The sequence below is a fragment of the Oryzias latipes genome, chromosome 19 (assembly GCF_053564925.1).
Source record: "Oryzias latipes strain Hd-rR chromosome 19, Olatipes_Hd-rR_3.1".
NCBI lineage: Eukaryota > Metazoa > Chordata > Actinopteri > Beloniformes > Adrianichthyidae > Oryzias > Oryzias latipes.
In genome coordinates this window covers 27,267,817-27,281,083 of record NC_136255.1, presented here as the reverse complement: position 1 = coordinate 27,281,083, position 13,267 = coordinate 27,267,817, and the positions used below count along the sequence as shown (strand labels likewise).

The 13,267-nt window shown below is 46.9% G+C and overlaps 2 protein-coding genes across 3 annotated transcripts; one reads left to right on the top strand and one right to left on the bottom strand.

Annotated features, from left to right (window-relative positions):
- The first annotated feature begins 515 nt into the window (after positions 1–515).
- On the top strand, positions 516–6,323 carry lipf (lipase, gastric). The gene is made up of 11 exons (XM_023949311.2): positions 516–663; positions 1,249–1,380; positions 1,720–1,831; positions 2,024–2,222; positions 2,292–2,401; positions 2,489–2,625; positions 2,725–2,871; positions 2,983–3,054; positions 3,251–3,319; positions 5,374–5,484; positions 5,613–6,323. The coding sequence occupies exons 2-11, from the start codon at positions 1,252–1,254 to the stop codon at positions 5,733–5,735; spliced, it is 1,209 nt and encodes a 402-aa protein (XP_023805079.1). The 5' UTR covers positions 516–663; positions 1,249–1,251; the 3' UTR covers positions 5,736–6,323.
- A 1,142-nt stretch (positions 6,324–7,465) lies between these two features.
- ankrd22 (ankyrin repeat domain 22) lies at positions 7,466–12,687 on the bottom strand. Of its 2 annotated transcripts, none has more exons than XM_004084661.4 (6): positions 12,605–12,687; positions 9,829–10,020; positions 9,658–9,762; positions 9,494–9,571; positions 9,314–9,412; positions 7,466–8,243 (listed from the first exon to the last, which is right to left on the bottom strand). In XM_004084661.4, the coding sequence occupies exons 1-6, from the start codon at positions 12,623–12,625 to the stop codon at positions 8,166–8,168; spliced, it is 573 nt and encodes a 190-aa protein (XP_004084709.1). In that variant the 5' UTR covers positions 12,626–12,687; the 3' UTR covers positions 7,466–8,165. The 2 variants fall into 2 exon arrangements, with proteins under 2 accessions (XP_004084709.1, XP_011491277.1); XM_011492975.3 differs by having other exon boundaries at positions 9,494–9,565.
- Positions 12,688–13,267: the final 580 nt, after the last annotated feature.

Below are 13,267 nucleotides of genomic sequence, written 5' to 3'. Positions count from 1 at the left end.
TACAGTTTGTCAAATGTACAGATGTGCCGAAGAGGAAATATAGAGCTGTGATGAGCTAAAGGAATGAAACCTAACCTGTTATGAGTTGTTATTTTCTCATTTTTTTATTTTGTAATTCAATAAATCCGGCTGAAATCATTTTAATGCCATAAGTTGGATCACAAAGACGTGTTTCTGATCCAAAAAGGAGTTTTGCAAACTTCCTATGTTGTAGCTTCAGGGGAAGGGGATTTAAGAAAGAAAAATATGTTTCCATTCTTTTTCAGAAATCTGTTAGAGTAGAAATTATTGTTACAATAAATGAAAAGTACTTCACAAATAATGACTAATTTGATTTGTACATATTGCTTTATTTTTGTTTTATTTTGAATACATGACTTTATTTTCCAACTCATGCGTCCTTTTGACTGTTGTTACTGTGTCCCCAATAATAATAATAATAAAAATAATAATAATAATAATAATAAAAAGTTCGTACTCTTTTTTGATGAAAATCCATCATCATACTTCCGGCCAAACAGGAAGTAGAAAGTAAAACCCTCCACCTTAATCACAGATCGCTTATCCAACCAATCAGAGCTCCCTGACGTAACCGCCCCCGCCGCTGCGGGAGACCCGGGGGTCACGTGATCACAGTCCAGCAGGGGACTCGCAGGAGAGCAGGTGAGAGGCGAACTTTACCTGAACGGAAGCTGCTTTGTTAGCGCGTAATTACCGCGTTTGGGTCGGAACCGACAGGACGGAGAGAGTTTGGGAAGAAAAACAGGCTGCAAACTTGGAAGACAGTCTGGAAGCGGACTGGAGAAGGGAGGGGGGGCAAGAAGTGGAAATACTTTAGATTATTGTAACAGTCTGCAAACAGAAAGACAGAAACATTTCTGCCGACGACTGATTATAAACCAACAGGCGTGAAGGGAAAACAGGGAAACAGTCTGCAAAAAGAATCAGGCAGTAAAGGGAGCTTGGAGAGATCAATGATGTTAAAAAAACAGTCACGTGACCACATTTTCCGATCAAATCAGGCCGAGAAGCCGCAGGAAGAGATCAGCTGCCTGATCTATGAAAACCGGTAAAAGTCGTTGAACTGTCGGTGACGCAAACGTCTTCAGCGCGCCGCGGGGGTTCCTCTTCATCATCATCATCATCATCGTCAGCTGCTCAGTCTTGACTTGAAGAACCAGTTATGATGGGGAGCCTTGAAGGCAGCATCTTAATGTGTGTGTTGGTGTGTGTGCGTGCGTGTGTCAGACCATGGCGTGTGTGTTGGCGTGTGTGCTGCTTCTCTGTGCTCTGGTCCACAGGAGCTCATCATGTGCGTCCACTCAACGATGCTCTGATGAACGGACGCAGAAACTGGACCCTGAAGTGAACATGAACATTGTGAGTTCACACACACACACACACACCCACCCACACACACACCCACACACACACACACTTTGGGTTTGTGGGACACACCACGACCTGAACAGGTCCACACACCTGCACTTCCTGCACCCTTTCACATTAAAAGCGGACTCTGACCTGAAGAGCTGTTTGTTCGGTGACGCTGCAGGTGAAAGGTCATCACAGAGTTGGGACCCTGCTGAAATTATGGGATGTTTCTGTTTCAGTGAGCTGGCAGGTCTCCGGGGTGGGGGGTGAGCTGGAGTTGGGGTACTTCCTGCCTGTGTTCGTCTTGGGCTTTACCGTTTGCTGCCATGTGTTTGTGTGGTCCAGTCAGAGATCATCAGGAGGTGGGGTTATCCGGCAGAGGAGCACGAGGTCGTGACGGAGGACGGGTACATTTTGAGCGTCAACAGGATCCCGAGTGGACTTAAACGCACCGCAGGTCAGTGTCACAACAGAAACAGGAAGTTCAGTCCTGACATCTGACTGCACTTCCCCAAAGAGAACATTTCCTAAACTTTCACTTCCTTTACTGACCCGGTTTGCTGAAGTGGTTCTTTCCACTAGATCAGGTTCTCACTGATCTAGGAAGACCTGGTTCTAACAGGTCTGACATTTTCCTGGTTCCTGGCAGGTCCGAAGCCGGCGGTCCTCCTGCAGCACGGCCTTCTGGCGGCGGGCAGTAACTGGGTCACCAACCCTCCGAGCTCCAGTCTGGGCTTCGTTCTGGCCGACGCCGGTTACGATGTGTGGATCGGAAACAGCCGGGGAAACACCTGGTCCAAGAGGCACCGGACCCTCACACCAGACCAGGAGGACTTCTGGAAGTTCAGGTACGATCCGTGACATCCTCTCTGAGAAGAGTTTCAGGTGACCTCTCAGGTGTCGACCCTTCTCTTCAGTTATGATGAGATGGCTCTGAAGGATCTTCCCGCCGTCATAAACCACGTCCTGAATGTGACGGCCCAGGACCAGATCTTCTACATCGGACACTCTCAGGGAACAACCATCGGTAAATCTTCTGTGCTTTCATTTTTGAAACAGTCCCTTGTTTCTTGGCACCAACAGGCCTCCGTACATTTTATTGCTTGTTTCCCAGCATTCATGGCATTCTCGGCGCTGCCAGAACTGGCCAGTAAGGTCAAGCTTTTCTTCGGTTTGGCTCCCGTAGCGACTGTGGCGTTCACCAACAGTCCGATGACCAAACTGTCCGTCCTGCCTGACGCCCTCATCTGGGTAAGAGTCACATGACCGCCTGCAGCTCTCTGTTTTAACAAGGATCAGACTGAACCCCCTGTAGGCCTATAGAGGTAATACGACTGTCGCCCCCTGCAGGACCTGTTTGGTAAGCGGGACTTCCTGCCTCAGAGCGACTACATCAAGTGGATGGCGGAGCACATCTGTGGCAAGCGTCTACTCAGCGAGCTCTGCGGGAACATCTTCTTTGTTCTCTGCGGCTTTGACGAGAAAAACCTGAACATGGTTTGTGGGCCTGATCCAGGATCAGAGTTTGGTTCTGTTCTGGTTCTGGGTTTCTATCAAATCCACAAAGCTGCATTTCTGCAATCAAATCTCTGAATTCTGGCGTTTCAGACTCGGACTCCGGTCTACACGACCCACTGCCCTGCCGGGACATCGGTCCAGAACATGGTCCACTGGGCCCAGGTACGAGACCGGCTTTTGCTACAGATATAATAGTATTACTTCATAATGCTAGAATATTAACTCTAATACTGCATAATACTGGATATTATCGCATAATACTGGATATTATTGCATAATACTGGATATTATTGCATAATACTGAATTCTACTGCATACAGATGCGACGCTTAAACCGTTTACCGTCTTTGGTTTACAGGCGGTTCATGGAGGGAAGCTGATGGGCTTTGACTTTGGACCTGCTGGAAATATGAAGCATTACAACCAGGTAGGTCTGAACCCAACAAGGTCCAGTTCACACCAGGATCTTATATGATCCAGTTCACATCAAGATCTAAAAGGATCCGGTTCACATCAGGATCTTATAGGATCCAGTTCACATCAGGATCTTATAGGATCCGGTTTATACCAGGATCTAATAGGATCCAGTTCACATCAGGATCTAAAAAGATCCAGTTCACATCAGGGTCTCATAGGATCCGGTTTACATCAGGATCTAAAAGGATCCAGTTCACATCAGGATGTAATAGGATCCAGTTCACATCAGGATCTAATAGGATCCGGTTCACATCAGGGTCTTATAGGATCCGGTTTACACCAGGATCTAATAGGATACAGTTCACATCAGGATCTAATAGGATCCGGTTCACATCAGGATCTTATAGGATCCAGTTCACATCAGGATCTTATAGGATCTGGTTTATACCAGGATCTAATAGGATACAGTTCACATCAGGATCTAAAATGATCCAGTTCACATAAGGATCTAAAATGATCCAGTTCACATCAGGGTCTCATAGGATCCGGTTTACATCAGGATCTAAAAGGATCCAGTTCACATCAGGATGTAATAGGATCCAGTTCACATCAGGATCTAATAGGATCCGGTTCACATCAGGGTCTTATAGGATCCGGTTTACACCAGGATCTTATAGGATCCGGTTTACACCAGGATCTAATAGGATACAGTTCACATCAAGATCTAAAATGATCCAGTTCACATCAGGGTCTCATAGGATCCGGTTTACATCAGGATCTAAAAGGATCCAGTTCACATCAGGATGTAATAGGATCCAGTTCACATCAGGATCTAATAGGATCCGGTTCACATCAGGGTCTTATAGGATCCGGTTTACACCAGGATCTTATAGGATCCGGTTTACACCAGGATCTAATAGGATCCAGTTCACATCAGGATCTAAAAAGATCCAGTTCACATCAGGGTCTCATAGGATCCGGTTTACATCAGGATCTAAAAGGATCCAGTTCACATCAGGATGTAATAGGATCCAGTTCACATCAGGATCTAATAGGATCCGGTTCACATCAGGGTCTTATAGGATCCGGTTTACACCAGGATCTAATAGGATACAGTTCACATCAGGATCTAATAGGATCCGGTTCACATCAGGATCTTATAGGATCCAGTTCACATCAGGATCTTATAGGATCTGGTTTATACCAGGATCTAATAGGATACAGTTCACATCAGGATCTAAAATGATCCAGTTCACATAAGGATCTAAAATGATCCAGTTCACATCAGGGTCTCATAGGATCCGGTTTACATCAGGATCTAAAAGGATCCAGTTCACATCAGGATGTAATAGGATCCAGTTCACATCAGGATCTAATAGGATCCGGTTCACATCAGGGTCTTATAGGATCCGGTTTACACCAGGATCTTATAGGATCCGGTTTACACCAGGATCTAATAGGATACAGTTCACATCAGGATCTAAAATGATCCAGTTCACATCAGGGTCTCATAGGATCCGGTTTACATCAGGATCTAAAAGGATCCAGTTCACATCAGGATGTAATAGGATCCAGTTCACATCAGGATCTAATAGGATCCGGTTCACATCAGGGTCTTATAGGATCCGGTTTACACCAGGATCTTATAGGATCCGGTTTACACCAGGATCTAATAGGATACAGTTCACATCAGGATCTAAAATGATCCAGTTCACATCAGGGTCTCATAGGATCCGGTTTACATCAGGATCTAAAAGGATCCAGTTCACATCAGGATGTAATAGGATCCAGTTCACATCAGGATCTAATAGGATCCGGTTCACATCAGGGTCTTATAGGATCCAGTTTACACCAGGATCTTATAGGATTCGGTTTACACCAGGATCTAATAGGATCCAGTTCACATCAGGATCTAAAAGGATCCAGTTCAGATCAGGGTCTCATAGGATCCGGTTTACATCAGGATGTAAAAGGATCCAGTTCACATCAGGGTTTTAAGGGCATCAGGTCACAGATCTGGTGTTCATGGACACCCCCCCTCTTTCTTCCATGTCCATCCTTCAGTCCACCCCCCCTGAGTACCACGTCAAGGACATGAAGGTTCCCACCGCTCTGTTCTCCGGTGGACAAGACACCCTCGCAGATCCCAAAGACGTCGCGGTTCTTCTTACTCAGGTCAGTCGGAGTGACGCACCCCTTATCTCTACCCTTCACAATAAAAGCCTCAGATGATACCCTCTTTATAGTTGGACGCAAACTGTCGTGTTGTGTGAAAACAAAGTCCTGGTTTTGTCCTGCTGCAGGTCTCCAACCTGGTCTACCATCAGCACATCCAACACTGGGAACATCTGGACTTTATCTGGGGTCTGGATGCTCCGGAGCAGATGTTCCCGTCCATCCTGAAGCTGCTTCAGAAGCATCTGTAGAGACGAGCTGCTGTTTCTTTCCAGGCCCTGCAGAGTCCAGCAGGAGGAAGACTCTGGAATCCCCCATATTCAGTCTCCGCCTCCTTCCTTCAGATGTTTCTGCAGCTGGACGACACGTTTTTAACCGCTGTGCCTAAATCTAATCACAGACATTCTGAATATCTGTTGAAGAACCAAACACTTTTGGGGATTTCATTCCAGAAGGTTGGATCACCTCAGTGATGAAGATCAATCGTCTTCATGGACGGTCTCTGCAGGCTGGACTCTGGTCCTGAGACATTTTGTTCTATTTGACCATAAATGTTCTGCTGGGTTCTGGTCCAGACTGTTGGCGGTCACACTCTTCAGTTTATGTTCCAGAGATTCTTCATCCTCCTGGGAAACATCATTATCATCATCATCAGCAAACCTGTTGCGTGCGTCACTTTAAGGACTGTTGAGGGTCTAAAAAAGAGTTCCTGTCTTCCGTTTGGTTTGTTGGTCTTCGCCTCAGTCAGAGGTTTGTCAGAAGGTCTCATGTTGGGAATCTTCTGGAAAAGTCTTCAGTTTTGCTCCTTTTGGTGAATAAACGGCGGTTTTATGACCAGATGACCTCCTAGATGATTGGGATCCAGATGACCTCCTAGAGTTCTGCTTCCTGTCCTCGTGGAAGCTTCAGAGTTTTAAAGTCATGATGCTGAGAAATCGGGTCGTCCATGAAAGCGTTAAGAGGAAGTGAAGCGCTTCTCGTAGATTATGCAACTGGAAGTGTAAAACAACAAAAAAAACACAATATTACAATAAAAACCCACCCATCCCCCGGACCACTCCCCTCCTGATGTGACCCATGACCCCACACTCAATGAACACTTGTGATAGTTCCTACTAAAGTCTATTTAAGGCGTGGCTCTGCTGTGAGGAAACAGTATTTGGGGATCCATTCATACCAGCTGTAGGAGCATCGCCACGGCGCCCACCCAGACCGGGACGGCAGAGGGGTCCACTTCACAGCCGTGAGGCTGCAGAGTTAAACTCCAGCTGCCCCAGCAGGGGCAACAACCGCGGCAACAACCACCGACCGAGCCGGCAAGCCCTGGAGGAAAAGATCCCCACAAGAAACACTGGAGCTAAAATTATGATAAGGTGCTAAAATTAAAGACATAAAATGTATATAAAAACATCAAATTGAGAATAAGATTAAATACATGAAACTATTAGAATAAATAAGCAGATAAGATCAACTAAAAGACAGATTATAAAGGTGGTTCTTGAGTCTCTACAGCCCTGAGGTTCTCCAGCAGACCGTTCCACAGGCGAGGACCGTGACGGCAGAACGAAACCTCACCAGAGGTTTTGGTCCTCACCTTAGGGACGACTGAGAGGCCAGAACCGGAGGACCTCAGGGTCCACGAGGGCTCATACGTGAAAGTAGATCAGGTAAATAAGAAGGCCCATTAAAACATTTATAAACCATTAAAAGAATCTTCAAATCCATTCTTAACCCGTGCTGCATTTCACAATAAGAGCACCAGTGAAGCTGTTCTTTGCTTCAGATTCTCCCGACTTTTCAGTTTAAAAACAAAGCTTTGTTTAGGAGAAGCTTCGTTCATCTGCCGTCCTTCTCATGTGGAGCTCAGACACGAAGCCACCTTCAGCAGGTCTTTCCTCACAGGTGAAACCAGCCGATGAACCAGCAGAGACCTGCAGCTTTTCTGCAGCACCTTCAGAAAAACCACCACAAGAACCAAAAATGTCAAAAACAACCAACATTTATTTAAAGAACACTTCCTGTTCAGTGTGAGGTTCTGGACTTTAAAGGTCCGATCCTACAGCAGTGAATAAAAGCAGAAGAACAGAAGTCGATCCAACAAGATGGAGACTCTAGAAGACAGAAACATCTGATCAAATCTTCGAACAGAGTCGGTAACGTTTAGTTTTAGTTTGAAAGTCCAGATTAGCGACTGAACCATGGAGTCATGTGACCTGCAGGGGTTTGGATCCACCTGTCTGTCCGGAACCAGAGCTCTGTTCTTGCTGTGGTGGAGCGGGCAGCTTTTGGATCAGAGTATGAATTCGTTTAGGAACCTGGGTCGACCAAAGAACCGGACTACTGGTTCCACAACCAGAGGGAGGGTGGAGTCTCCATGTAACTGGTTCTGACCCAAACACAAACAGAACCATCTGGAGGTTCAGAGTAACAGACACTTAAGATCATCTGATTGGTTGAAACCATTTGTCAATTAAAATCTGACTTTAGCCAATCAGATGATCCGAGGAGAGACCTGCCAGGAGCTGGTACCAGCAGAACCTGATCGTTCCGGGTTTGTGAAGGTCCAGAAGGTCGTTTCTGCTCCTGAAGCTGGAGCTCCAGGCAGCTGAAGACGACAGACGGGCAGATGTTTCCGCCCCTCGCACATCAAGCATCCTCATCTTCATCGCCAGCCGCCTTCGTCACGCCGCCTTCCTCAGCATGTTGGAGATCTTGGTGAACTTGAGCCGCAGGGCGATGTCCAGCGGAGTTTCTCCATCCTGTTTGGATCAGAGACAGAAGATCTCAGCCTCTAAAGTTCCAAACCTTCTCCGCTGGTTTCACAGTGGTGGCAGATCTTCATCAGAAGTCCACAGCTCTTCCTCTTTCAGGAAGGTTCTCCTCCACCTTCTGCCCAAACGTCAGCTCCACCCTCCACACGGAGAAACATCTGGATCTGTGTCAAACCTGCCCTGTCTTCCTGTTCTGTCATTTCTTCTGAGGGACATCCAGATTCTGGAGATGTTCTCCCAACATTTGTCCACCGTTTCTGATCTTCTGCAGGGTTTCCTGTCAGTACTTTTTCCACTTTTAGAGTATTAAGTAAAAAACTTCGACTCTTCGGGATTAAAAGCTGCAAACCTTTAAAGTTCCAGAAGACACGACGCTGAGCTCCACTTTTAGAAGTTTGATTTTATTCTGACAATTTAACGTTTAATGTTTGACTTTATTTCATTTTTCCAACTGTTTTGTATTTCTATTTATTAATGGGTTGAATGGAATACATCCTTCAACCCATTGTTTTCCTGTTTCTCTTTCTTTATTCTAGTATCTTCCAGAGCCAGTCCAGGCTGTACTTTCTCTGGAGGCTGCGCTCCTTTAACATCTGCACAAAACTGCTGCAGATGTTTGATCAGTGGCTGGTGGAGAGTGTCTCCTCTATGCTGCTGTGCTGCTGGTCCAATACCAGAAAGAGGAACATCTGCAGCTCTACAGGATCATCAAGAGGTGAAGCTCTGTGGAGGGACTGAAGCTGGATCTGGTGGAGGAGGTGGCAGAGCAGAAACTCTGAGCAGGTTCAGTTCCATCATGAGGAGGAATCCCTCACATCCCCACATGAGGCCTTCACCAGCAGCAGGAGGACATTCAGCTACAGACTGCTGTCCCAGCGCTGCTCCACAGAAAGACTGAAGACATCTTTCTTCCTCGTTCCATCAGGCAAATCAACTCTCTGGCAGAGCATCTTAGAGGTAATTTCTTGTCATTTTTATTTTTATTTCATTTTTCTTAACCACTAATTTTAAATTAAGAATTAAGAAGAGCGGCGTGGCGGAGCTGCAGACGTACGCACCGCATTTCTGATGTTGGTCTTGGCGTTCTGCTGCAGCAGCAGAGGAACCAGGTGGTGGCTCTTCCTCTGACAGGCGTAGTGCAGCGCCGTGTTTCCCTTCTGCAACACACCGAGATGCAGAAACGTTCTTCACGGCGGGCCGGGAGCAGCTCTGCGCCGCCTCTCCTCCGTTGTACTCACGTAGTCGGTGGCGTTGACGCTCACGCCGCTGCTCAGCACGGCCTGCATCAGCTCCACGCTCTGCTTCTGCTTCTGCTTCTGCAACACAGAACAGAACAGGAGCGGCTGAGCAGAACATCTCCAGAACCGTCCGGGCGCGTCTGCGGTCCGACTGCTCGCCGTACCATGATGAGGTATCCCAGCAGGATGGGCATCAGGATGGCGATCATCAGGTAGTCCAGCAGAGTGAAGGTTATCCTGGACGTGTAGTGGAGACACGTTCTCCGTTTCTGAGGAGCAGACGGACGCACGCCGTTAAACCGCGTCGACGCTCTGACATCATCAGGAAAACCCACCTTGCTGGTCAGGTGAACGTCGGCTTTGAGGTCCAGCAGGTATTGGACCACCTTAATCCTCCGGCCCCGACAGGCGGCCACGAGTGGCGTTTCTCCAGACTCCGGGTCCTGCACGTTCAGCTTGGTCGGGTCCGTTTTCAGGACGTTATAGAGCCGATGAAGATCTCCATCGTAAGCCGCCTGACACGCCGGCTGAGGAGGAGGACAAACAATACCGCCGTTATGCTGATGACACTCTGCTCTTCACCTGGACCAGGTTCAGATCAGAAGACCTCAGGAAGCATTCCAAGTCCTTCATTTCCATCTGAGGTTCTGGTTTTTGGGACAGTTTTATAGAATTTGGATGAACTGAACAGAACCTTTTTGAGCGTGCAGCTGTGGATCCAGAAGACCTTCAGGAGGAAGATGTTCAACCACCAAGAACACACACAGTCAGCCGCTTGGTTCTGAGATGATCTCTATCTGGGTTCATCAGAACCAACCTGACCCCTCACACTGTGATTGGTCAAGCACGTGATGCCCCGCCCCTTCACCCACTGACGTCTGCAGACCTGCACGTTCCCCCTCAACCACAGCTGAACCACTTCTACGCCCGGTTTGAAGGTAACAACTCCACCCAGGCTTTCGCCCCGTGGCCCTCACACCCATTGTGACCAAATGTCTGGAGCGCTTGGTCCTAAAGCACATTAAGAACAGTCTTCCAATAACTATGGACCCTTTACAGTTTGCATGCAGAGCAAATCGGACCACAGAAGATGCCATCTCCACCACTCTCCACCTCACACTGTCACATCTGGAGAGGAGGAACTCCTACGCTAGAGTCCTCTTCATCGCCTTCAGCTCGGCTGTTTACACCATCATCCCACAGCAGCTGGTGGAGAAGCTGAGGCTACTAGGCAACACGGCAACCTGCAACTGGACACTCAGCTTCCTGACAGACCGGCTGCAGACAGTCCAGATCGGCAGACACACATCCAGGCCCATCTCAGTGAGCACGGGACACCACAGGGGTGCGTCCTGAGCCCACTGCTGTTCAGTCTGCTCATGACTGCACAGCTCAATACAGCACCAACCACATTGTCAAGTTTGCAGACGACACGACAGTGATCGGTCTCATAAGCAACAATGACGTGTCTGCTTACAGAATGGAGGTGGAGCAGCTAGCAGGGTGGTGGACATCCCATAACCTCCAGATCAACGTGGAGAAAACTAAAGAGACTTCAGGACATCTGCCAATCACCAAAACACTCATCTGACCATAAACGGTGCTGCTGTGGAGAAGGTCGGCAGGTTCCTGGGGGGGCACCTCACTAACGACCTGTCCTCCTCCACCAGCTCCACAATGGTCATCAGGAAAGCGTCTCCATCCCCTCCGGAGACTCAGGAAGGCTGGAGTTCCAACACCTCATCACCTTCTACCATGGAGAACAACCTGACTCAGCGCTTCACATCCTGGTTTGTAGCTGCAGGGATAAGGACAAACAACGGCTCAGCAGGATGGTTGGTGCCTCTCCTGATCCTGGAGGAGTCATACGAGCAGTCCTGCCTCCATCAGGGACCCCCAGCCCCCCCCCTCATGGACTGTCCTCCCTCATCTGTTCAGGTTCAGGAGCATCAGCTGCAGATCCAGCAGGATGCTAAAACGGTCTGTCCTCCTCATGGATTCATGCTCTGACAAACTCCACTCTGCTATAAGATCCAAGGATTACCCCCCAACCCCCCCCCCCCCCCCCACCACCACCACCACTACCCGAAGAAACAATACATGGAGACAGACTCTAACAACCCCCCCCAAACAAGACTACTGTAAAACGTACATAGTCACTTTCACACTGAATGCATTTTATTTTATTCTATTCCACTCATCTTTTTTTATTGTTGCTGCTTCTTTTCTCTGTCATGTCAGTGAGAAACAACATCTGGTCTCAGCTGTGGACGTTTCTGCAAACTCTGTGTGTGGAATGATGACAAACAGAATCGTGAAAATGAGCGATGCTGAAGAAGAAAAGGAAAAAGCATTTTGAAGGATGGATTTCTACTTTTGTTTTGTGTCTTTTAATGCAGTTATTGTGAAAATGAAAAATCATTTCTCTTCATCCATTTAATTGTCAAATTAGACATTTCTAGTTGAACGTTGCTTCACATTTACTAGAGAACTTTTTGAAGAGGAAATGTCAGATTCCATTATCATCTTAAGTCACAGGATGATGTTTCATTTTAGTTTTGCAGCTTTATTTTGAAAATGAAAAAGCATTTCTGCTTTTGACTTTTATTTTGAATTATGCTACAGAAATGCTTCCATAGTTACGAGTCCAAAACCAGCAGATCCATCTGATCAGCAGCTGCTTGGTTCTTCTACGGAACCGCACAAAGACGAATGTTCTGCAGAACTCAGAGTTCCGGTCAAACCTCCAACCAGAAAAAAGGCCAGTCCAGTCCGTGGACCCAGACGCCCTTAGACCGGAACAGAACCGAGACGAACCCGGCTGCCTTCAATGGGTCCTTTATTCTAAGAGGAAAGGTCTGGACCGGACCTCAATTGGACTCCTGGTTCCGAACCCACAGAGGATCTTCAGAGGATCCGACTGTGGGAGAGGAGCTTAACGGAACCGTGACCTTCCTGCGGAGGTTTTGCGGCAATTTTGAGAGGAAATGATGCCGCATTTTCCCGCGGTTCCTCATTGACTTAAAGCGGAGCAACAGGTGTCCCAGCGTGGAACGGAAGTTCCTTTCAGAATAAAAACTCTCTACGTTTAAAACCCCAAAAATCTCTTACCTCCGAGTAGACCAGACCCATGACGGCGAGAACACACCTGGATACCTCAACACTGCAGTCATCAGGAGGGAAACTTCCGGTGACGCCTCTTAAAATAAAAGCCGCCTCCCCCCCTTAAAACCAAATATTTTTTTATCTTGTTTATTTAGTCTAATAAATGAATAACGTGTATGTATGTAAACAAATCCATAATTCATATAGATATATAAGTATACAAAATGTAACCACGGGACTTTCAGTTTTATGTGTACATTAACAAGAACTTTTATTTTGTAGACACACCTGTGTGTGTGTGTGTGTCATCTCACTCACAACACAGTGACGCACTGCGTCTCAAGGCGTCTGCCTTCAATCATTTTAATCTTTCATTTTACTTCATGTGAGTAATGTAACCGAGCTGCTTTAACCGGAAGCGCTCGAGGCATTTACGTGCACATCTGCACAGGTGAGTCAAACGTCCAAACATTTAGTAGAGTCACATGAAGATAAAAAAAACGTAGGCAAGGCAAGTTTATTTGTATAGCACAATTCGTACACAAAGTAATTCAAAGTGCTTCACAAAACAGAAAAATGCATTAAAATCGCAATACATCATAGAAATAATCAACGTAAAATTTACTTTAAAAGAAAAGAAAAATTTTTTTTTGAAAATTGCGTAGGTTT